Source organism: Urocitellus parryii, chromosome 10 (assembly GCF_045843805.1).
Source record: "Urocitellus parryii isolate mUroPar1 chromosome 10, mUroPar1.hap1, whole genome shotgun sequence".
In the NCBI taxonomy this organism is placed as follows: domain Eukaryota; kingdom Metazoa; phylum Chordata; class Mammalia; order Rodentia; family Sciuridae; genus Urocitellus; species Urocitellus parryii.
The window spans coordinates 78516766-78541052 of NC_135540.1; the positions used below are offsets into that span (position 1 = coordinate 78516766).

At 38.1% G+C, this 24287-nt stretch overlaps 1 protein-coding gene across 1 annotated transcript in view; it reads right to left on the reverse strand.

Annotated features, from left to right (window-relative positions):
* The window catches only part of LOC113177246 (ALF transcription elongation factor 1), a 55256-nt gene extending 36960 nt beyond the window's left edge, over positions 1-18296 (reverse strand). Inside the window, exons 1-4 of the mRNA XM_026381788.2 lie at positions 18256-18296; positions 13110-13196; positions 12001-12037; positions 8613-8664 (exon numbers count right to left, since the gene is read on the reverse strand). Coding sequence (XP_026237573.2) covers positions 8613-8664; positions 12001-12037; positions 13110-13193 — 173 coding nt within the window. The 5' untranslated portion in view covers positions 13194-13196; positions 18256-18296. The remainder of the gene's footprint in view (positions 1-8612; positions 8665-12000; positions 12038-13109; positions 13197-18255) is intronic.
* Positions 18297-24287: the final 5991 nt, after the last annotated feature.

Consider the following 24287-nt stretch of genomic DNA (forward strand, 5'->3'; position numbering starts at 1 on the left):
CCAACTCATAATTAAGTCTTGCTAATAGACAAAAATGATTGTGAAGGATTTTTAGAGACAAAGAACAACTTTAAAGGAATGAGTAACAAAGTACCCTGCTTGTCCCACAAGCAATTATATGTGAGGCTAAGCATGTCCTTGAACCTGTCGATGAGGAGAGAATTACAGCACTCCTAGGCAAGCACCTTTGCACCCAGTTAGTAAGAATTGAAATCTCTTGGCTCTGGTCCCCTCATCCCAATAAAATCCAGGTCACGAGAAAGAAGGACCAAGGGTCCTGCCTTCTCCTTCTCCATAAATTTTTCTGGGGCAAGATCAACTCACTTTTACCTTCACATTCTCTATGTCTGGGACTTGGCAGGTGCCCTCAAGAGCTGGCTGAGTGAGCAGCAGCCCCTCTGGTGGGTCATTAACAGTGCCATGTAGCCATGACAAGGGACCTTCACAGGCACAACCTCCACATGCAACTCCGTGGTGCTGTGACCATCCCCTCACAGACTAAAGATAAGGAAAGTGGTCACTTAACCTGCCCAAGATCATGAAGTTGGCAGATGCTGGAGCTGGGACACAGAGTCCTCTCCATCTGACACGAGATTCCCCTTGCTCTGGCCAACACACGACACAAAGGTTAGGAACCTGATGGATGGAGTTAAATCTAAGTTTCAGAACCCAATATTGTTTTATTTTATTGATTAAAAAAATCTGTTCAGACTAAAATGAATATGCTATTTTTTTCCTTATGAAAATAAATTAAACCTTATGTGTTTTAACTGGCCAAAGACTAATTTCATTTCCAAATTCCAAGGCAAAGCAGTTATTTCAAAGCATATGGCATGATACAGCTTACTTTGGCATTGTTCAAAAGAAACCAAATTGCTCAGGTAAAATAACTCTTTGAACTATCACGTAGATTTAACCACATTTTACATTACCAGTTTTCTCTTAAAGGTTGCACACAATCCTCCAAACCCTTTGTATAAATGCATTCTCCAGGCAGCTACTCCAGCAAAACCCAAGGAGCCACGTACAGGTTCTGGCAGGCATGATTTTGTGAGTCAGCCCAATCTTTACTGCAAAGGCACAGAGGCAAGCCCGCCTTTCTTTTCCACTTCTCAGTACTGGGCTTGCCCAGAGCTTTCACTGCCAATATTCTGTAACATCTCAATTCAGAACCCAAAACTACTTAAGTAAACTTGTTTCTCAGCTTAACATTTCTTATGATCGTACTGAGAAACGGCAAGTGAAGGCAAGCTCACGGTAGTTACTTGTAACTAATAAGTCACAACCATGGTATTCAGTGTGTTTAAAATGGTACAAAAAGTAATGCTTTTCAGAAACCATTGATGAGCATGTGACAATGTATAAACTCACACCATATCCTAAACTTGAAATTGACCTGGGGAGAGACGGGTGATGGAACAGAGTATAAGAAGGCAGGGAATCAACAGCATATCTAATTCCCCAAATTTTAAATTAAATCAGGCTTTTGGAGGTATAGTAAACATAAGGACCCCAAATGCCTTGCAAGAAACGATGGGAAGTTACAAATTATGAAGGCAGCTCCACATAAAATAAATGAAAAAAGGAAAAAGCAGCTCCGGCAGTTGTGACGACACATAACAGGACTCCAACCATGGGAACAGCTGACAGAAGGCAGAATTCACATTCCTGAAGAGACTGTCCAGGGGAGATTATCAGAAAACAGGACAGAGAAGAAATGACTTACTACGTCATTGACAGCAATAGGAATCCACTTCAATAGTAACAAAAACAGCATGGTATTGGCACCAAAACAGATACGTAGATCACTGGTACAAAATAGAAGACAGAGACAAACCCACATGAAAATGGTTATCTCATACTAGACAAAGATGCCAAAAACATACATTGGAGAAAAGATGGCCTGTTCAACAAATGGTTCTGGGAAAACTGAAAAATCCATGTGTAGCAAGATGAAATTAAACCTCTATATCTCACCCTGCACAAAAATCAACTCAAAGTATATCAAAGATTTAGGCACTAGAACAGAGAGACCCTGATCCTAATAGAAGAAAAAGTAGGCCTAGATCTTTGTCATGTTGGCTTAGGACCTGACTTCCTTAATAAGACTCCTTAAAGCACAGGAAGTAAAACTAAGAATCAATAAATGGAATGGATTCAAACTAAAGAGCTTCTTCTCAGCAAAGGAAACAACCAATAACAGGGAGAGCCCACAGAATGGGAGAAAATCTTTACCACATGCATCTCAGAGCATTTATCTCCAAGATATATATATTAAAAAAAAAACTCAAAACACCAAAAAACCCCCACAAATAATCCAATCAATAAGTGAGCTAAGGAACTGGACAGAAGAAGAAATATAAGGAATCAACAAACATGAAAAAATGTTCATCATCTCTGGCAATTAGAGAAACACCAATCAATGTAAAATTGTGGATGTGTAACTGATGTGATTCTGCAATCTGCATTTGGGGTAAAAATTGGGAGTTCATAACCCACTTCAATCTAATGTTTGAAATATGATATGTCAAGAGCTTTGTAATGTTGTGAACAACCAATAAAAAAAAAGGAGAAACATCAATCAAAACAACTCTGAGATTTCATCTTACTCTAGTCAGAATGGCAGCTATCAAGAATACAAGTAACAATAAGCGTTGGCAAAGATGTGGGGAAAAGGTACAATCGTTGCTGGTGGGACTGCAAATTGGTGCAACCACTATGGAAAGTGATATGTAGATTCCTCAGAAAACTTGGAATGGGACCACCATTTGACCCCAGTTATCCCACTCCTTGGTTTATACCCAAAGAACTTAAAATCAGCATACTACACTGACACAGCCACATCAACGTTGACAGCAGCTCAATTCACAATACCTAAACTATGGAACCAACCAAGGTGGCCTTCAACAGATGAATGGATAAAGAAAATGTGGTACATATACACAAGAAAATGTTGTATGTATACACAATGAAATATTAGCCTTAAAAAGAATGAAATTATATAATTTGCAGGTAAATGGATGGAACTAAAGAATCTCATGCTAAGTAAAATAAGCCAATCCCCTCAAAACAAAAGCCGAATGCTTTCTCTGATAAGTAGATGCTGACCACAATGGGGGAATGGGGTAGGCAGGAATGAAGGAACTTTGGATTGTGCAGAGGGGAATGAGGGGAGGGGTAAAGCTGTGGGGATGGGAAGGACTAAACCATGTATATCCAGAGGAATGAGAAGTTGTGCTCCATTTGTGTCATAATGTGTCAAAATGCATTCTACTGTCACTTATAACCAATTAGAACAAATTTTTAATTTACCAAAAGAAGTCCCAGAAAATAGATTTGCATATGCAAATGAATTCCTTCAAAGAAGTTGCTGCCAAAAGAATTATTCCCTGAGGTTTTTCAAATGCCCTTAGAATCGCAGCATAACCTATCCAGAGGTGACAAGCAGTCACCTCTGCATAATTAGTCTCTGCCTTCCTCTCATCATTAAGGCTTCAGATCAAATGACACCTCCTCTTGACAGACCTCTCCTGACCCCACTCCCTGAAGCATTACCCCACCCAAAACATCCTTCCTATCTCTCTACCATTACCATCTTGTTCCCTATTGTAGGGACCTCCATTCAGCTAAAAAATATGGAAGACAAGGACTTTGTCTTATTCCCCACTACTTTCCTAAGTCCCTAAAGCAGAACCAAATGCACAACCTGAGATCAAGACACTTACAGCTGAATGGAAGATATTGGAAATATCTCTGAGTCACTGGGAGATAAGACCACAGAATAAGGTTAATTAATACAACTTGGGTAAAAAGTATATTAAAGAATGACAAGAATAAATTTTCTTTTTAGAACCAAAATTCATCTACTTAACATTTACCTATTTATAAGAAGCAATTGATAAATTTACTCTTCTCCATTTTATTTGACATTTTGGTATAAGATCAAAAACAGTAGCACATAATATTGGAGGTTCAAAAGTATTTCAAGCAATGGCTGCATAATTCCAGGAAGTACAGTTCCATCATAAATACTCTGAAGAAAAGCATTTTACCTGCCTTTTAAAAAATTATTTTAGTTGGGCATGATTGTGCACACCTATAATCCCAGTGACTCGGGAGGCTGAGGCAGGAGGATCACAAGTTCAAAGCCAGCCTCAGCAACTTAGTGAGGTCCTAAGCAACCTAGCAAGACCCTGTCTCAACCTAGAAAATAAAAAGTGGTTGGGGATGTGGCTCAGTGGTTAAGTACCCTTCAGTTCATTTCCAGTACAAAAAAAAAAAAAAACTTTTTTAAAAATCTGCCTCGTTTCATAGTCTCATCAGAATATCACTTCATTCCAGCATAAATCTGTATGTAATCTACAATGTTAAGTGAAATATTGTCCTGCAAGAGATCTCAAAATATTATTTACTAGAATAATGCTAATCCAAGAGTTAAACTGACTATTCCAAGACACTATAATTCTACCATGACCTGAAGTCATGGTTATTTTGTCAATGCATATGATGAAATGAGGTGATTCTACATTCCAGTGTTTCCTAAATATTACTTTAATATGTCCTAGTGAATGTAATTCTGAATCAAGCAGGTTACTGAACATTGCACAGAATGGTTCTATTCATTTGCTTGTGCTTAAGAATGGAAATTCTTCAATGCCAAAATTTTTAAATTCGCGTTTCTCCTTATTCTGGCTAACATACATACATAAATATATACATGAATATATACTATAATTCTTATTCTCCTTAATTTTACATCTGCACTTTTCCTCTTGAAAATAAATGAAAAACCTCCTTCTATAAAAAGTTTGCTAAAATAATTACGGATAGGGCTGGGGTTGTGGCTCATTGGTTAGGTGCTTGTCTCGAATGTGTGAGGCACTGGGTTCAATCCTCAGCACCACACAATCAATCAATCAAAAAATGTGTTGTGTCCATCTACAACTAAAATAAAAATAAAAATAAATCATGTATACACCCACACACCTGGTTTCTCAATCCCTTAAAAGTAAAGTCTATCTTTTTAGCAATATCATTATGGAGTACTGAGAATTATTAAGGTTTAATGTAGTCCCACAAATGTATAAATGACCAGCGCACATGTTCGTCTTCAGAGAGCTGAGGAACTATGAATAAGGAATGGGGCTATATCTCAATGACAGAACATTTATAAGTTTCTCCCATGAAGCAGTTTCTACCATTTCCTTTTGATACTATTTATCAGAAAAGAGCACTTTCATAGAGTAAGCAATGAAATACAGGATCTAGGTAGAACTCCTTTAAATAATATAAACAAACCTTTTAAAAAAGAGAGAAAACAATTAATTTCCTTAGGCTAAATATGATTTAAATTAACTGGCACAAGTAAACCACATCTTCAAACTTAATTCTGAAGGACACTTAGTGTACTTCAGCTGACACTTGCGTCCTAAGGAGATGATTTCATAAACCAGTAAGCTGACAGAATGGGCCTGCCTTAGTTCTTTACCTAGATATTTAAAAACCAATAATGTTTTGAGAAAAGTTAAAAACTCAGGTTCATTTTTAAGACATTTCTGACTCACCATGGTCTTTATTAAACACCAACTATTTCTTCTCACTCAACTCCTGGGACAATCATAATCCTAGCCTCCACATCCAAGTATTTCCCTCATTTCAAAACAACTTTTCACATAAGTACATTTCAAATTGCTCAAATAACTAATTGTCTTTTATTCTTTGTAAATGTTAATTTCAGAGGCAAAAACAAATAAATAAAGGAGGGCATCTGTTTCTAAGGATTTAGCAATTTAAGGGTGAGGAATGAGGAGACCGAAGAACACTGGTTACAATAATACATATAAAGTGCTTTATGGGTTATCAAATACTACCACATTATCTCTTCTGAGCAGCTCACTGGTCCACTGACAACTGAGCAATGGAGCTGGGTGGACAGAAAGGAACTGCCCACAATTATATAAAGGACACAATAACTACAGAAAAAGGAAACACTTTTCTCCTTTGTCCTAAGAACTTCACAGAGCTATACCTTGGAAAGGAAAAGGATTCCAAAGCCAAGGGCCCTTAAACAAATATACCCTTCTCCTAAACTTGGGAGAAATCAGCACTGATATTCTAGTTAATGTTACCTGTAGAGCTTCATAGAAGGAATTCTTTATTTGAGAAATAACTAATGCAGAGATTAAAAGCAATGGATACAGCATACATTTCTTTCACACCTACGTCCTTCCACCACTTCACTATCGCTACCACAGTCTACATAGATGTAATAGTTAATACTGACTGTTCACAGCTTATTCTCTGCTAATGGGTCCCTTTATTCCTTTAGTATATATTAAGGTGACTTTCCTAAGGATCCCTAAGTATTAGTAACTCTGAAAGAAAAAACGTTAAGACCTAGATTAATTGTTTTATACCAAAGTATAAATGACCCTGTAATTAACAATGTTTTCTGACATTTAGAGTGCGTAAGACTATCTCCTTGGCACTCCATCTGCCACTCAAATAGTTTAACTGCATGCCAAAGAACCTGAATGCTGACACTAGATCAAATTAATCTACAAGCACTAAGAGATTTGCTACAGTACATCTGAAACAATGACTGCACTTTACAAATTAACTGGGACACCACTTTCATCCACTCTCCATTAAAAGTTAGTTTATAAAAAAGTAATTCCTTTACACCCAACGTATATTTCACTTGGGCACTCATCAATGTCACCAACGCCATCCCCCACATAATCACCAAGTCCCTCATCATTAACCCTCGTTATCTGCCCAGCTTCAGTAATAATTTACTATACAACTTCTTCCTCTCCTCCTCACCTCCACCAAATCCTACTTGCACTCCCTCTCTACATCTATTAGAACCATCACATATTCTTACCTAGATAATTTTATACACTGCTTGATTTTCATGTTTCAAGAGTTAGTTTAACTGCACTGTTTCTAGAACCACCCATTTCATATAGTAGTAAAGTCACACCTTGTCCAGGAATGGTCCCTAACAAACCCGCAATGATGGCAATGGCAGGGGGGCTGCCTGCTCACTCTGGGCTGCTTAGACCCAGCAGCCATTTCTCTTGCACCCACACCCAGGGACACAACCACTTTCTTCCCTTGGCAGCTGCTCTGCCCACTCTGCTCCCCTCTGACAGCCAAGTGGGATGCCCAGGTTTCAACACCTACTTCTGATAATGGCCAGGGCCTTTTGTGGTTTGCAGGCTTGACTACCAACCTCTACAAGGAAGCACTAGGTGTGAAAGTTTGGGGCACTTAGAATTCTCACAGCTGTGGTCTCTGGATTGGTAGCTTCTGTGCCCTACCACCTATCAGGCTTGGCTTAACAAGCCTTTCCCTTCCTTAAATAAATGTAATCTAAAGCAGTGATTCTAGACTCTCAGACCTTAGGAGCCAGTAAAAGGAAGGGGATAAATGACTCCAGATAAGTTTGTTTTTGTTTTTTTTAGCCTAGTAAAGGATATTAAAAACAAATAAAACCTTTGCATTTATATTTTTAAAAATCCATCCTTCAAACTATAATCAATTTATAGGGCTTGGGTGGTGGCTCAGAGGTAGAGCGCTTGCCTAGCATGTATGAGGCACTGGGCTCCACCCTCAGCACCACATAAAATAAAAAATTAAAGATATTGTGTCCACTTATAACTAAAAAAAATAAATATTTAAAAAAATAAAAATAAATTTATCTGTATTAAAAATCTCACTATTCTTTCATACTCACTTTGCTATAGTGAAATTAAAATAAGTTACATTAAGGAGGTGGCACTGGGGAATAATAACTTAACCCAGCCCCACTTTCAATCATGGCCAGAAGATATAATAACCTCTGCAGCTCAACTATACAGTTCTAAACTCATCCACAGCAATCCCCACTTTCCAAAATGCATGGAACAAAACTGTGCCTAAAAATAGAAGAAAGCTGGAGCCTGAAGCCCTGGGGTACCTGCAGTCCTCTGGGTCTAGCAACTAAGCCTGTTAGTAACAGCAGATTCTGAAGGAGACAGAGGCCACTTGATTTAGTCACTAATTACTGCTAGTGGTAAGAAAGCAAGAAGTACAGTTTAATACCTTCAAGAAATAAATTAGGCTAAAATGCAGAATTAAAAATCTATAATATGAAATCTAAATATTTCAAATCCCAAATTATATATGTATTTGCTTGTCCTTAATAAAGAACAGCTGGGCAACAAGGCTAGCTCCTCATTAGTAAAACTAGGCCAGAAAGGTGGCAGAAAATCTCAAATTGTGCACATCCCCCAAAATTTATTACTAAAAGCTAAAGCTATTTAAGACTAAAATTTTAAAAGCCAAAGGCTTTCTTTCTGCCCCAGTTAATATATACATAACAGCTCAAAAACCATTCTTAAAAATACCCTTAGCATACTTTCATATGGTACATAAACCTGCAGTAGGAGATCTTAATACAAATATAAAGGTGGGTCATTTCCTCCCTTTACAAGGCATCAGTATTTTATGAATGTCATTACTTGAAAGTGGGGCGGGGGGTGGGGGCAGAATCAAAGCAATGGATTGACATGAGAAAGGGCAATATCATATTAAAAACTTTTAATAAATGAAAGTATTTTACTTACGATGTTCCTTGCTGAGAATTAGGGTGAGTTTTTGAAGGTGCATCATATTGTTCTGTGGAGAGGGAGACATCATCAGAGCAGCACAGTGACACACAGTTATGAGATTAGTTGTAAATTCCCTTTTTGCCCCTTCCTCCCTTTCACCTATAAATTCCGTCCACCAGAGTACTATCCATGGCACTTAGTATAATTTCACCATTATAACATTTATGTTGCTTTTAGAGAGAAGGCTTGCGCAGAGAGCAGGATGGGGGGAAGAAAAACAACTTAATAGAAGAAAAACACTCTGGAAAGCAGTGTATGCATGTCTTCCCATGTTGCCAGGAACTGTCCTCAGTGTGGGAGACTTTTCTGCTCCTGATGACAGCTGACTGAAGCCTATGGCAGCAGGGCTGCTCTCCACCCCCATGTGGCTTGATTCCCAAATCTATCAGTGATTGGATAGCTTTCCTTTTAGAGCCTCTGTCCTTGCCTGATTAAGGTGCTCCCATTCCACCTGTCCCTCCATTATTCGCTCCTATGCCCCAACTCATTCACTCACCCTCTATTTATAGACTGCCCACTAGACAGCAATAAGTCTGAGGCATCTGGTCCAGTCCTCAGTGAGCTTACAGTTGACTTCAGGACATGAAAAGATGCACAAATACCCACACTCTTAGGCAGTATGAGTTAAGTACACTAAACAGTTGCATAAATTTACTGTCAATAGTCACTCTATTGATATTAACCAACCAAGAAAAATTAAAAGAAAGAATAAAATGGATTGTGTACTAAGGTCAGGTGGGATGCTCACAGAATGACCACAGGAGGCCTTCAGGCAGAAGGGGTGAATATGTGTAAAGAAGTGGGAGGAGTTAAAACGATCCAGATTTGCAAATGGTAAGGCTGAGTATAGAATCTGTGGTGGACAGCACTAGAAGACAGGCAAGAGTCAGATTTCAGAGCACTCTGCATGCCAGGATGGGGAGTCGTAGCTTTATTACTTGGGCAACAAGATGCCATCAATGATCTAAACAGGGATATGACACAGCAGTGCCTCAGAACAAGTAACCCTGCAGCACTACCTGGTAAAGCTAGAAGGGAGAAGGAAGTGTCCAGTGTGGAGGCAACAAACCAGTTGGAAGGTAGCCATTATTTGTCTAGACATGAGGTAACAGGAAGCAGAAACAGAACTGAAGTGGAAAAGAAAAATGGGTTCCTTTTAGTCAGGGGTGAGTGATTCTTCCCAAGAATGCCTTAGAGAGACCCTTCTATATTTGCACTTAATCACTTCATCCTCCGGGTGGCAGCAGCTCTTATGTGGTATTTTCAAATTGTCTTCCCTTCTGTCTAGACAGCTTGGATCAGGAATACAAATCAGAGTGATGAAAATCACTCTTCAGGCCATTCACCCGGACTCCCACATAGTCACCCTGATTGCAATCCATGCATCACAGGTTCTAGGCAGCCTTAAGCAGCCATGTTTGCAAACACAGTCATAAACAGTGGGACAAACATATAAACTTCCTATATTGTTCCTCCTTACCATGTACCAATACCATAAGATCATTGTTGAAGAAACCTGAATTCACTCTAGGCTTCCTTTAAGAAACATAATATGTATATTCTACTCTTCATTTTAATGCACACCTCATCCCCTCTTCATCCAACAAACAAGATACCATTTTTCCAGACCACAGAGGCCACATTCTCAAAAAGATAAACAAACCCCCAGAATACCAAGAGGCAAAGTGGGAAACCCCATGAAAGATCTGGCACAAGCAGCTGGTGAGTCAATACCTAGAGGAGACCCTTCAGTGCCTGCCAACCTCTCATCAGAATAACAAGGGATCAGCCCATACCACTGCACTGACTGAAAAGGTGATTCATCCCTGATCAAGAAAGTGCTTACAAGTATCTTCAAACAATGCAATGGATTTAAGGTTCTTTCTAAAGCAAGACTCAGCAAGCACACAGGCCATGAGCAACCAACCCAGTAGGGGGCATATAATGTGCATGAGCAGTCCTAGCAGATGGAGGGGAAGCAAGAGGTAAAGAGGCACATAGCAACCCTATGCACAGTTGGGTTGGCATTCCACCTTCAGACCTATGCCATTGCACTGGGCATCTATCCTTAGAGTGGCTGCCAAAATGCTGAGAAAAAAAGACTTCCCAATTTTCCCAAGCAGCCATAAAGTTTAGCTAATTTTACCTTGCTACTTATACAATAATACTGAGGTAAGAGAGTCAGCTTTATTTCCCCACATTTGGGGGAAATTTTATAAGTTCTTTTGTGAGATCTTATTCCATATCTCTAGAGCAGAGAACAACAATCCTTTCATATGAAAGTCAGATAATAAATATAGTATTTTAGGTGCTATGCCTTGTAGAATAATTAAGTGTGAAGGGATATGGCCCAATAAAACTTTGTTTACAAAAAATAACTGCAGGGCAGATCTGACTCACAAGCTTAGTTTGTTCATTCTTGTTCAGAGGAAGGTTATTCTGTTTCTTGCTTTTCTAATCCTTTTTTCCCCCCTCCTCATATCCTTGCAACTCAAACAATAAAATCATCAAGGAAAAAAATATAAGTGCCAGAAAAGAAAGAGACAAGGAGACGTGAAGAAAGAATCGCCACTATAGACATCCATGAGTTCCCTTCCTTCAACAGGCACACCCGTCTCCTACACTCCACATGTGGCCCCTTGGTCCTCTGAAGACCAGCACCCCACCCCGTTAGCAACGACCACATCCTGCAGCCTGTTGTCTTAACCTGTGCAAGTGTCTTACTGCCTTTACAATATTCTGATGAACTAAAGGACTGCAAATATCCTAGTCATCTTCGTAAGGCAAGACATGCCTTGTGTATGCTCAGGACACCAAGAATTTGATCTGAGGGGTTACAGTTGACAAAAAAACCTGGACTAGTTAGCTTCCTTCTTTTTCCTACTGAGTTATCAACTATTTACAATCCATAAAAAAAGGGACCAAGAAAAAAATTTCATGACCAAAAGACACACAAGGGATAGAAAAGTTAGTTGTATGCTACTAACTCTTACAAAAATCTCTTATGTTAAAAACACAAGAATCACACAAAATATCCTAGCCTATTCTTGAATACAATTCCTGAGTTACAATACTTTGAGCGTCATGTTCAAGACAATTATCATGTGTCCTATAATACCAAATTATATTTGTTTAGTATTTTACTATAACATCTTCATTAACTCTTTGCAATAATCTAAAATTCCACCTAAAGCCCAACTTAATGTTTGCTCTCCTTTCATATTCTTTCCATATAAGAAGGCCTTATTTCTGCTGGGGTATATGTTACTAATGGTTTTATATTAAATGAACAAAATTATGTCCTGTTCTCCAATGCAGTAAACAATTTCACACATTTACTTACTTTGGTTTTGGGTTGCAGAACTGATATGCTGAGAATCCTAAAAACAAAACAAAACACTACTTATTAAAATATTAAGGTTGCTTATAAATCTAAGAATAAAACCATACAGATTTCAAAACTGAAAAGATAGTCAACTTTCAAATATTTGGAAAAATGCAAATAATAGTGCAGAGGACACCCATACTACCCACCACATATATTCTATAATTAATATTTCACTATAACCCCTACAGCTATCCATCCCTCTCCTTAATCAATCTTATTTTTTATGCATAGGTTGCAAACACTGATTAATATGTTTTATATAAAATAGCTCCTAATGGTTTTCTTTCCTAGAGTTTATTTTTCTTTTGACATTGAGCAAAGATATTTTTACAGAGCTTACAGCTTTATTTTAAAAGCAGTAATAATGAATCATCTTTTTTATAAAAGAATCATCATAAATAGGTAATATCTAACTTGTGGTAAATTTGGGTTTGTGTACATAATAAATTCTTTTGAAAAAAGTACCACAGGAAGGAACAGCTGTAAATACATGCATAGTAGGCTGGGAAGAACACAGTTCTGAAGGTGCTACAGCTACAGCCGGAAGGTCATTCACATGTAGAAGCCCAAATCAGGAAAGATGGCTGTGAATAATACACTGTTCAAATACTATAATGGAAAAAATGTGAGCGGCCAGTTCATTTGCCTGTTTTGAAAACCAGCATGAGTGTAGCTGATCATATTAAACATTTAAGAAAATTTAGGAAGTATGAGACATGTAAGATGTGTTCACGTATTTATATCTCTAAGTCTGAACTAGGAATCAGATTGTCTACTCAATTTCCCATCTCCATAGGAAGAGAATGTATTGAAAAGTCCAAAGTGCTAGATAAGCTGTATACATAAGCCATAAAGCCCTATGCAAATATACAATGTTCCTCCTAACATAAGTTGGAGGATAAAGTGTTTGAGAGCATAAGGAAGCACTGCAGGACCAGATACACTGTGATTTTAACCTAATCTCCAAAGACTTCAACAAATAATACTTCAGAGACATGCCTTGCAGCAATACCTCGCACTTTTCACTGGTGTGGACACCATGCCTGTGTACTTTAAGGAATTACCTTTGTAGGGAAAGGAAACTTGGATGGTTCAGCTGTACTAGGCGTATGTATTGCTGTCAAAGGAGGAGGCCATGAATGGGTCATTTCCTGGAAAGTTTGGAAAGGGAAGAAATGGTAAGTTACAAATAGAACATTCATTTCTACATAAATTAAATTTTAACTTAATACACAGTGGATTTATGGTAAGTGAAAAGTACATTTGGAGAGGGGAGGGGGTACTGGGGATGGAACCCAGAGGTGTTTTACCACTGAGCTACATCCCCAGACTTTTTTTTATTTTGAAACAGAGTCTCACTAAGTTGCTTAGGGCCTCACTAACGTGCTGAGACTGGCCTCGAACTTGCGATCTTCCTGGCTCAGCCTCTTGAGTTGCTGATATTGCAAAATGTGTACCACCACACCCTGCTGAAAAGTTCAATCTTGAAAAAGTCATTTACTTTTTTTGAAAACCATTTAAACTGGTTATGTGGAAAAGCTGAAGAACTCCAACTTATAAAACTGAAAAAAAAAATCAACTTTGAAAAACAAGTATGTAGATGAATGGAATCAATCCTCTGAATATTGTAATGCACACAAACTGTAACAGGTGCTGGCAGAGTTTATGTAACCGTGAGGATGTTAACAGCAGACTGTGCTGGGCAAACATCTCCACTCTGCTTTCTTTCTCCCTCAACTTCTTTACTGCATTTCCTGGAATTACTGAAGTTCAAAGGAAGAACTTTCCTGTTTGACTTAAGCAAACAAGTAATTCAGGCCACTTGATCCACTTAGAGTTTTAGTGGATTTGACCCTTCCCCGATACACACTATAGCACATAAGAACTTTTTGGAGAAAAGGGCCTTTAAAAATCACCTTCATTTTCCATTAAGAAAAGTGTAATTTTTTTTTCTCATGAATTTCTTGGATGAAGGCAAGATTTCTAAAGCTTACAAACCAATATATTTATATTGACATAAATTCTCCTAGGCATGTTTGTGAACTTGATTTTGCTTTGCTAACAAACTGGTAGAAAACAGTTATGTCAGATAAAGGGCATGTCTAATCACAAACATACATGGGTGAGCATGTGCACACACACAATTTTTGAAAGGGCTAAAATGGCATTGGAGATCATTAATTCCAACTCTAGCATTTTACAGATGAGAAAACTGAGGTCCAAAATGATTGGGCCAAAACCTCACAGGAAAGCTGAAGGCTGCAGAGCACAGTTTGTAGGCCTCTCTTTCTTACAACACATGTTGCAATTGCTGGACAAACTAGCTTAACAATCAACAGGCAACTCTCCACCAGCAAGCTGGTGAGCCAGGGGAGCTGTGGTATCTGATTATGCATCATAACACTCCATTCTTTTCAAATGCTAGCTAACTTCTCTATTTGTACTGATATGCCATCTGATCTTTGCCACAATGGGAGGTGGAGTTTAAGAAAGTACTTTCACCTTCTGCACTTCTTTCCCTGCCTTTCCCCACCACCACTCTGGGTTGCTTATAGCCCCAGGACAGACTAGAGAGACCTTGTGCAGTGATGAGCAGTATAACTCATGCTGGCTCTGAATAATTTTTGTGGAAAGTGAAATCATGCTCTTATCTGCTGACTGGCCATCTGCTTTGTTCAGTACACAACAGGCGTTCTGTACTAAAACATACTGGAAAGTAACAGCTCTGCAGCCAGGGACCTCAAATGGAATTGTAACTCTAACCCAAATCTGCCGTGTCAGCCTGGCAACGTTGCCTGAATTCTGGGCTCCAGTGCTCAGTAAAGGGTGGACTAGAACGACTTATTTTTTTAAAGTATAATAAGGACAGTTTAACTACAGTGCTTGGATACATGACGTACAGAAGGCAGTTAATCAATGGAAAGCATTACAACTTTAATTAAAAGTCCAGTTTTAAAAGAATTTCAATATTGCACCAAGGAGAGATACCTACTGTTTTATTCGTTTGGCAATAGTTTAGGGCATGGAATCACTATAATGCTATAATATAAAACCATGTAATGATTAGTTGAGGAGACATCTGAAAGCATCACCCTTATGTTTTATAAGAGTTTCTTTAGAATCCTGATGTTATCTATGACTTTTAGTCACCAATTATTCCCCAACAATATCCATTGTTGCTCTCAATGCCTAAGGCTGTCCCAGCTATTAAATCAGGCAGTTGGAAAGTACATAAATTCTTTCAGACCCTAAGTGGTTCCCTGGTAGTCTGAAAGAATTTATATACTTCCCTAAATACCTAACTTGCCAAAGGGACTTAGGCATGAGGAGAATTGGGGCCATTACTAGGGAGAGGAAGCTGTCCAGAAAGAACCATGAGACTGAGACTTTGTTCCCTACTTAGTAACAATTTATCACAAAGACTGAGCCAAGGCAGGTGGCACCTTCAAGGCTCAAAGCTGCATCTCTTCTCCTTGCTATTTACTCTCGCACTGTCTCGTTCTAGTTGTTCCTCTCATATACCAACTTCTCCCATCCCAAGGCTTCCCCTCCCCCTCAAGGCCACTGTTCGCTGGCCTCTCATCTCTCTCACAGCCCCATCACTGTATTATATGTTTTCCTTTCTCACCATGCCTCCAGGAGATCAAGGACTCCATTTGCTTCACTGTGGCATCCCAGTGCCTACAAGAGTATCTGGAGGTTTCACAGATATTTGTTGAATGAATGATAAATAATAATGCTACCATGCATTACACCAGCCTCACTGGCATGTTGAGCAGATATGGAGACCAAACTATTCTAAGTAGAAAGCAACAGCATTTTCCATATGCCTGCTGAGGGCACACTGTCCTTTCTGGCCATAGCACACGGACCACCTCCTGGTTACTAGCAGTCTGTCTGCTATCTGCCTACCCTATCAACTTGTAGAAGTGACAGGCCACTTCCCCTTCATTAGAATACTTCCACTCTAAATGTTGCCCTCAGAGAACCAAACAACATCTTCTGTGCTTGACCTTTGCTGTTAAGGAAGTATTTGCTGCCTCTAGCACCCATCAGAAAGATCTGCGATTGGATTCCTGACAGTCTTAATAAATTGCTGGTACAAGATAAGAATAGGAAGCTTGAGGCAGGGCATAATGTCTGGTTCTGCATCAGAGAGAGCTGGTGTGGATCCTAGAGATCATCTGCTAGTCATGAGTCTTCATTGTACCATGAAGAAACTAAAACCCAGCTAGATGTAGGACTTCAATGAGGTCGCAGACAGAGGAGGGAACAAATTCACAGCCTCCCCTGTGAAAATTTTGATCCAAACCTTCTCAGACCTGGCGTCGTGTTATTTGCTTTCTCCACTTACAATTGCCAAATGAACACATATACCTTCACTGGAATAAACCACTTACTCTCAAGTGCTTCCAGCTAGGCAAGAACTCATTAAAGTGACGTTAGATAAAAGGGGAGGGAGAGTAGATGGGTTTATTAAATTAAAAATACTTGTCCAATGCTATCATTCCTAAAGAAAAGATGTGATCTGTCTCCCATTAACGAAACATCAAAACCTACTGAGAAGCACGGAAACATTTAAATATGCAGATGATAAACCTGTATTGTTGCAGCTGCTTTTTATACTTCAGTCATTTATTCTTTTTATGACTCACTATAGGAAAGAATTTCAGAAAAAGGGGAGGGAATAGATGATACAAAAACCCGATCAAAGGTAATTTGCTTAATAATCTTACGTGTTGATTGTCAAAATTTTCTAATCCTTAGCAGCTCAAAGTGGATTACTTAAGAGGTAAATTTCATAGAAAACTAACTATATAAGAAGGGACAAAAGATTGTAAAACAAAAGTGATATGGGGCTGGGGATGTGGCTCAAGCGGTAGCGCGCTCGCCTGGCATGCGTGCGGCCCGGGTTCGATCCTCAGCACCACATACCAACAAAGATGTTGTGTCTGCCGAGAACTAAAAAAAAAAATAAATAAATATTAAAAATTCTCTCTCTCTCTCTCTCTCTCTCTCTCACTCTCACTCTCTTTAAAAAAAAAAAAAAGTGATAGAAGTGTTTTCCAATGATCTATTTCACAGGTGACAAAGTAACCGATAGAGTAATCAATATGTTTATTTGCTGGCTGCAGTCACCACCATCAATTAATGAAAAATTAAAGAGATTGGATAGATTTATATTGAGGGGACAATGAATATTAGAGACTAAAATAGGCAAATATGTCATATGTGTCTTCTAATTTGAAAAAAATTAGAAACTTTATAATAAATGATAAAGAATTATGTCATTTTTACTGATACTTAGAAACCATAAAAGATATACACAAAACTGTTACTACAATTTAACTATATTTGAGTGTTAAAATTCATTTCTAGATTTTCTAGAAATTAAAGTCAAAATAGGAAACATGATAGTTTATGCAGCTCTTCTCAGATAAAAAGAAAGCATGTCAGTTTAAGAAGGATATATATATATTTTTTTTTCCTAGAGTTGAATTCTAGAAAGAATTTGTCATGCTTGTACAAGGAAAACTAAACAAGTGGATAATATATTCAAAGACTCATTTGTAGAAGCAGCACAAATGTTAGGAACAGTCTCAATAAATGAGCAAAAAATTAAAATTAAAAAACCTCTAAGGTAAAACTAAAGATGTTTATTTATTTCCCCTTTTTTGTTTGTTTTGGGGAGTGGAGGGCCTTTAAAATTTCAATGACTCATTCAAAAAAAGGCCCAGAGGGGCTGGGGATATAACTCAGTTGGTGGCGTGCTTGCCTTGCATGTATAAGGCCCTGGGGTTCCATCCCTAGCACCACCACCACAACACAAAAGGCCAGACATACCAGGTGTCACTAGTCCCCAAGATATACAGATTCCACATTGTTTGACCCCTGCTGCCTCCCAGGTGACATCAACCCAGGGGTTTCCTCTCTGAGCTATGACCTGATCTTCATGGATAACCAGAAAAATGTGAACACTACCATAAAACTCTGGCCCCAATACCCTGCAGTTTGTAAACGTCATTTTAATTAATAAAATCTGTTAGAGAATTCCTAAGTCTCCCTTTGTTACTCTTCTGGTTTATTTGGCAGTTGGAGGCATACAGGGGAAAAAACCTGTTGAAAGAGGGTTGGAAATGGTAGCTGTCCATTAAAGCAATATATGTCTGCTTGCTTACATGTGTCTTCAAATGACAAAAATCAGCTCACCTTTAGAATTTCTTCAACACAATGGACTTCATTGGAGTATGTCTGCTAAAAGTGAAAAGAAGGAAAAGATGAGTAAACAAACAACAGCTAGGAGTGATGATAATGATTGACACTGGTGTCCACAGTAGCACTCAAAGGCTAGCTCACCTCCAGGTCCACATTTCACTAAGAACTTTGCATTCTGGATGAATAAGACAAAAGAGATTCATCTAGCTTGATCTTAGGGAAATGCACAAGGAAACAGTGAGCAGAGACCTTGGCAGACAACTGTGACCCTCAGGTCAAAATTTAATCAATGGAGCAATTGTATATTAAAGAAATAGTACCTAAGTACCTTTAGATGTATAACACATACAGCATAAATGAAGACAAAATGATTAAAACAGGATAACTCCAATTCAAGTTAAATGAATACAAAAATGGCAATCATCTGAACTCCTTAGTAGTTCAATCAAGAATACCCCTTTATTGCCACACACAGTGGTGGACACCTGTAATCCCAGCAACCCAGGAGGCTGAGGTAAAAGGATTGCAACTTTGAGGCCAGCCTCAGCAACTTAATGAGACCCTATCTCAAAATAGGAACTTTTAGGACTGAGGATGTAGCTCAGGGGTAAAACAGGTCTGGGTGCAACCCACAGTACCAAAAAATAATTTAAAAAAAAAAGAAAAGACTCTTTATTAGTATTGTTTTTTAATATCCTAACCTACCAAAATTTATTTTAAAGTTAAAAATGTCTCTCACCCTAGTCAGCATTATCACCTTACACACACACACACACACACACACACACACACACACACGCATACAAAATTTTCCCAGGAAGCAAACGTATAGGGAAAGGAAAAGACAAGACAAAAAGCAACATTCATACTGTCCTGTAGTTGAATTTAATGGACATGTCAAAATTCAACTTCAATTTGATCTGCCTAGGTGTGTGTTTAAAACATTTAAGTTTCCTGGAAATAGCTTTATTCAAATTTTCATACTCTTATTGTTGAGGTAGGGCTACGAAGTTTGGGGGTTTAACAAAAAGAATTGAGGGTATCCCTAAAACCTGTACCCACTCAGACATTCTGCATGTGAACAACTAGATCTGCTTTTTGGTTTTCAGAACCATTAAAAGATATCTAACAACTGGACCCAACATTACTGCTCTGTTTTAGCAAAGGTAGAGAAATGAGTGCTGTTTTCATCCAAGGGTAAAACACAACAATATACATGGTTTTAACGTATTATTAGAAAAAATAACAATACATATTGAGATAACTTGACAGAACAGAGTGTATTATTATATTAACTCTGGACAAATAGTTCCCTCATTCTACCTATCACTGGAATGAAAATGGTAATCCAATTATAATATGTGGCAATCAATGAAAATAATGAGTATACTGAATAGAGGTAAAAATAAGATAAAAATTTATCCACTGTTTCCAAAAGAATGAATGAGAAAACTATACCTTCAAGACACTGAAAAAACTTTTTATCTGATCTTCCTAATAACTCAACTTTTAACCAAGGCTTCATATCGCCAAAGACACATTAAAAAAAAAAAAAAAAAAAAAAACCACCACTTATTCCATAGGATGAATCAGGACTGAGGGAATTTTCCTAGAGCTTATCTACAGATAAGCAACATTGACCTTACACGGATACTCATAAAGAGCCCCCATTAACTCATTAAAAATTCTAAATAAGGTCTTGGGTTCAAGTTAGTTGGTTAAATTACTATGAATTTTCCTAGGAGTCTCATTATGGGAGTAGAGGTGTTTAAAAGTGGAACAAGGGTTCTGTTTCAACCACATAAGGCAGTATCATATTTTTAAAAGTCCCAGCCAGAGGAATAGATGAACTCTAGATAGGGCAAACGGGTGGGAGGGGAAGGGAGGGGGCATGGGGTTAGAAATGATGGTGGAATGTGATGGACATCATTATCCAAACTACATGTATGAAGACACAAATGGTGTGAATATACTTTGTATACAAGCAGAGATATAAAGAATTATGCTTTATATATGTAATATGAATTATAATACATTCCATTGTCATATATAACAAATCAGAATAAAAATTAATTAATTAATTTTAAAAAAGTCCCAGCCAGACGTGATGGCACACACCTGTGATCCCAGCTATTCGGGAGGTGGGAGGATAACCCATTCAAGGCAAGCCTGATTAACTTAGAAAAAAAACAGTCAAAATAAATTTTTGAAAGGTCTGTAGCTCAGAGTGCTTGCCTAGCATAAAATGAGGTCCTGAATTCAATCTGCAGTACTGAAAAACAAACCACAATAAACAACCCAAAAAAAAAACCCTAAACAATCCAGTTTATAATGCAAATAATTAAAAATGATCAAATGCCCAACAACAGGAGTACAGCTAAAATACATGCCTGCATATAATTATGTTATGCAGACTTAGTATGCGCTTTTATGGAAAGGTGCTCAAGATAATATACTTTGAACTTTTTTCCTTAGAAATGATTTTGTTTAGGAAAAACTGCTAAAATGCTAACAGGAATTCGATAAGCTCTTTGCCAAGATTCCCAAATATTAACATTTGCTTTATATTTTTCTCTACCCATCTTCACATCCATATACACTGAGCGCTCTCTGAGATTAAGTTAGTTACGACCCCTTTACTCTTAAATACTTCTATGCTCATCAAGCCACTTTTTAAGCCTGTAGTTAAAAGAGGGCAGTTACAAGACAAGTCTATACAGTATGAGTCCATTTTACCTTCCATTTGTCTGAAATTGACATCTCCATTTTTTTCCCCATCCAAATTAGAGGCAGTCAAACTACAGAATAGGTCTGTCAGGTGTGACTACAGAGAAAGATATATAAGGACAAACTGTCCTTTTAAGAACAACTTGGTATTTCCAAGTTGGCCACTGGAAGGGGAAGTCCCAAGAGGGAAGGAGAGGTTGTTGGAATAACCATGGCATGCTAATCCCATTCTTAAAATCCACATTCCTCATAGGGTCTTTACCTCAATACTGTCACTCCTACAAAGCAGAACCAGGCTCTCCCTTTAACACTGTGACCAAAGAATAAAAAAATATAATTGGTCCTGCCAAGTCTCTCTGCATCACAGCTGAATTCAAGAGATGATTTAAAGAAAGCAACAACAAACATCTATAACAGCTGTATGGATCAGGAACCTCTAGTTACCAGGTCCTTTCTGTCTAGTTCTCCCCCAATGGTATAGACACCAACTCTATTATGACCACAAATTTCATTGCTGTCTCCCACCCTCAATATCTAGGTGGGAGATATGTAGGCCAGGTGGGCTCTCCCCTCTGCCTGTTTGTGGTCACTTCACATATCTGGTTTCCTGTATAGAGACTAACCGCCCAGCAGAGATCTCAATTCCCCTATGGGGTATGGCCTTAACACAGGAACCATAATTCTTCTCAATTTTTAAAAATTATATTCATTCACTAATTCATTTATACTGGCAATTGAACCCTGGGTTTCTTTACCACCAAGATACATCCCCAGTCCTAAAAGTTTTTATTTTGAGATAGGGGCTCATTAAGTGGCTGAGGGTCTCGTGGAGCAGTTATTTACTGAATGCATATTGCATTAAACTCTGTACGTAAATTAATTCTTCAATCCAGTTATAAATTTAATTATTAGCTTAGCAGGGAGGAGAGCTACGACACTAAATGTGTTCATCAACTGTAAGAAACATCCCTATTACAGAAGCTTTAGAATGAAATAAAAATGTCTCAGGAATGCTGTAAAAGGCTCAATTTAATTCTCAGATCAACCTTTGTGATACATATTATCTCAGTTTTGAAAACAAGGAGATTGGAATTGCAAGTCTAAGGTCACACAAAAGTTCTGAAGTGGCTAAGCCTTATCCCATCAAACTGACTTTCCAAAAAGCCCAACATTCATGCAGGAGACTAACATATCAGTTTCTTAGGAGGTGGTGTGATTCCAGTCCTCCTATGCATGACCAAAGCCCTATTTCAAAGAGCAACATCTTTCATCTGTTCCTACAAAGAAGCATTTTGGTATTCACATTTGACTACCTGTTATCCCCACAAGTGCTTCAGACCAGAAAACGCAGAAAGCTCTCCTGGGTCTGATTTCTTGCTTCTCTTGGAATGATACTGTGAAACCATAAGGAAATACATTGATATTAAAATAAAATATGTTGGTAAATGTCTTCTAAGCATGATACAGTGTGTTTATAATAAGCTTAAAAGACCTGGATGGAAAAAAATACATCTTACTACTGAGACAGGGAGGTTCTTGGCAATATTATATTTTAAGCCTCTCAAGTTTCAACAGAGCAGCATTTTTATAACAATACTATTCTCAAAAAGGCTTAGTTATCACTAACCAGGAAATACAGCAAGCAGCAGGCAGAAGAAGGAAGCCAAAAGAGCTTAGATCCCAGATCTGGCTCTGCTGCAGACTCACTCTGCAATCCTGGATAAGATTCATCCTCTTTGGGAGCATTTCCTCATTGTGATAAGGGATAATAACACCAAACCTAACCACTTCACAGGGTTGGTGTGAAGGTCAAATGTGAAAACATGGAACTTTAAAAACTGTCAAAAGTATCTATATCTATGGAATAATACACAGTGCCAACATTAATCATCAAAACATTCTTCAACAGTGTCACAGCTTTTAAAACCAAACCTCAATAGTTTCACTATTTGAAGTTTAACTTAAAAAATTAACATACATGCCTATTTTTCTTCAAATGTGTCACTCATGCATTGCTGTTCCGTTTTTGATATCTATTTGCTGCTTATCTAGCCCCAAATGCCTGCAACCCTCCCACTGAGCCTTCGGTTTGCAGGTGAAAAACTATCCTTTGGAAAACACTCCCTTACCCCTCAGCTGTCCAGGTGTTCTGATGTTCAGAATGCTGTACTCTGTCATTGTATCATCTCTGCTGCTTCTAGGTTACAAGTTCCATGACAGCAGGGGACAGGCTGACCTCACTGACTCATCAGTCACATGCTGCCTGCCTCACAGATGCCACAAAAAGCATTTGCTGGTATGTTTTCACCCTCAGAACTCAGAATTCGAAAATAAGTTTCTAACATCTAGGGCTTTAAAACTTAGTAGATGCTGCAGGTGTTTGAATGATAAATGATCATCTTAACAGAATAAATGGAAATAAACATAACAGGGATAAAAGGAAATTGCTTTGCATTGTCTTCACCTCAAGAATATTTAAATTACACCAAGAAACTCCCAGATCAGACTGGCAAACAACCAAAAGATTGACAATACTGTACCTATGAGAGAGATGTGGGGAAACAGGCACTTGAACACTGGGACTGGTGGGAGGGCAAAGTGGTATGAACTCCAAAGACACCAGTTTGGCAGTAGCTACCAAGTTCTAATTACATATTCTCTTTGACTTACTCTGCTGACTTCTATACGTAGTACAACACGTAATTTCAACTTGCAAAGAATAAGACACTAGAAACAATCTAAATGTCTATTTGTAGGTAACTAAAAAAAACTATGGCACACACCACTTTCAAAGAAATACTATGCATCTATGACAAACAACGAAGAGACTCTTTGCATACTGATTTAAGGAGGTAATCTCTAACCGATATTGTTAAGCAGGAAAAAAACCAAATAAGGGTCATTATATGCCAGCATTTGTATAAATGAAAAAGTGTCAGTGAGATAAGAACAATGTATGCAGAATGGCTGATTATGTATAACATACCATTGAGAATAATGCACAAGAAATTCATAACATCAATTTCTTCTAGAAAGAAAAAAAAGGGTGGCTGAGGAATGGAGTAAGTGGAAGATTTCCACTACATATCCATTAAAATGTATTAGTTATTCATAAATAAAAACACAAATATTAGCTTGAAATAGAGATTAAAAATCTTTTTCTCAAAGGACAGTTGCATATCCTCAGCTACTTCTGTAGCTACTCAATCTCCCCAGCTCACTCCTCTGTGCTCTGGGCTTGTCCCATCTAATACCTTCCACCCAGAATTGCCGGTTACATATTCACAGGCAGCCTTACC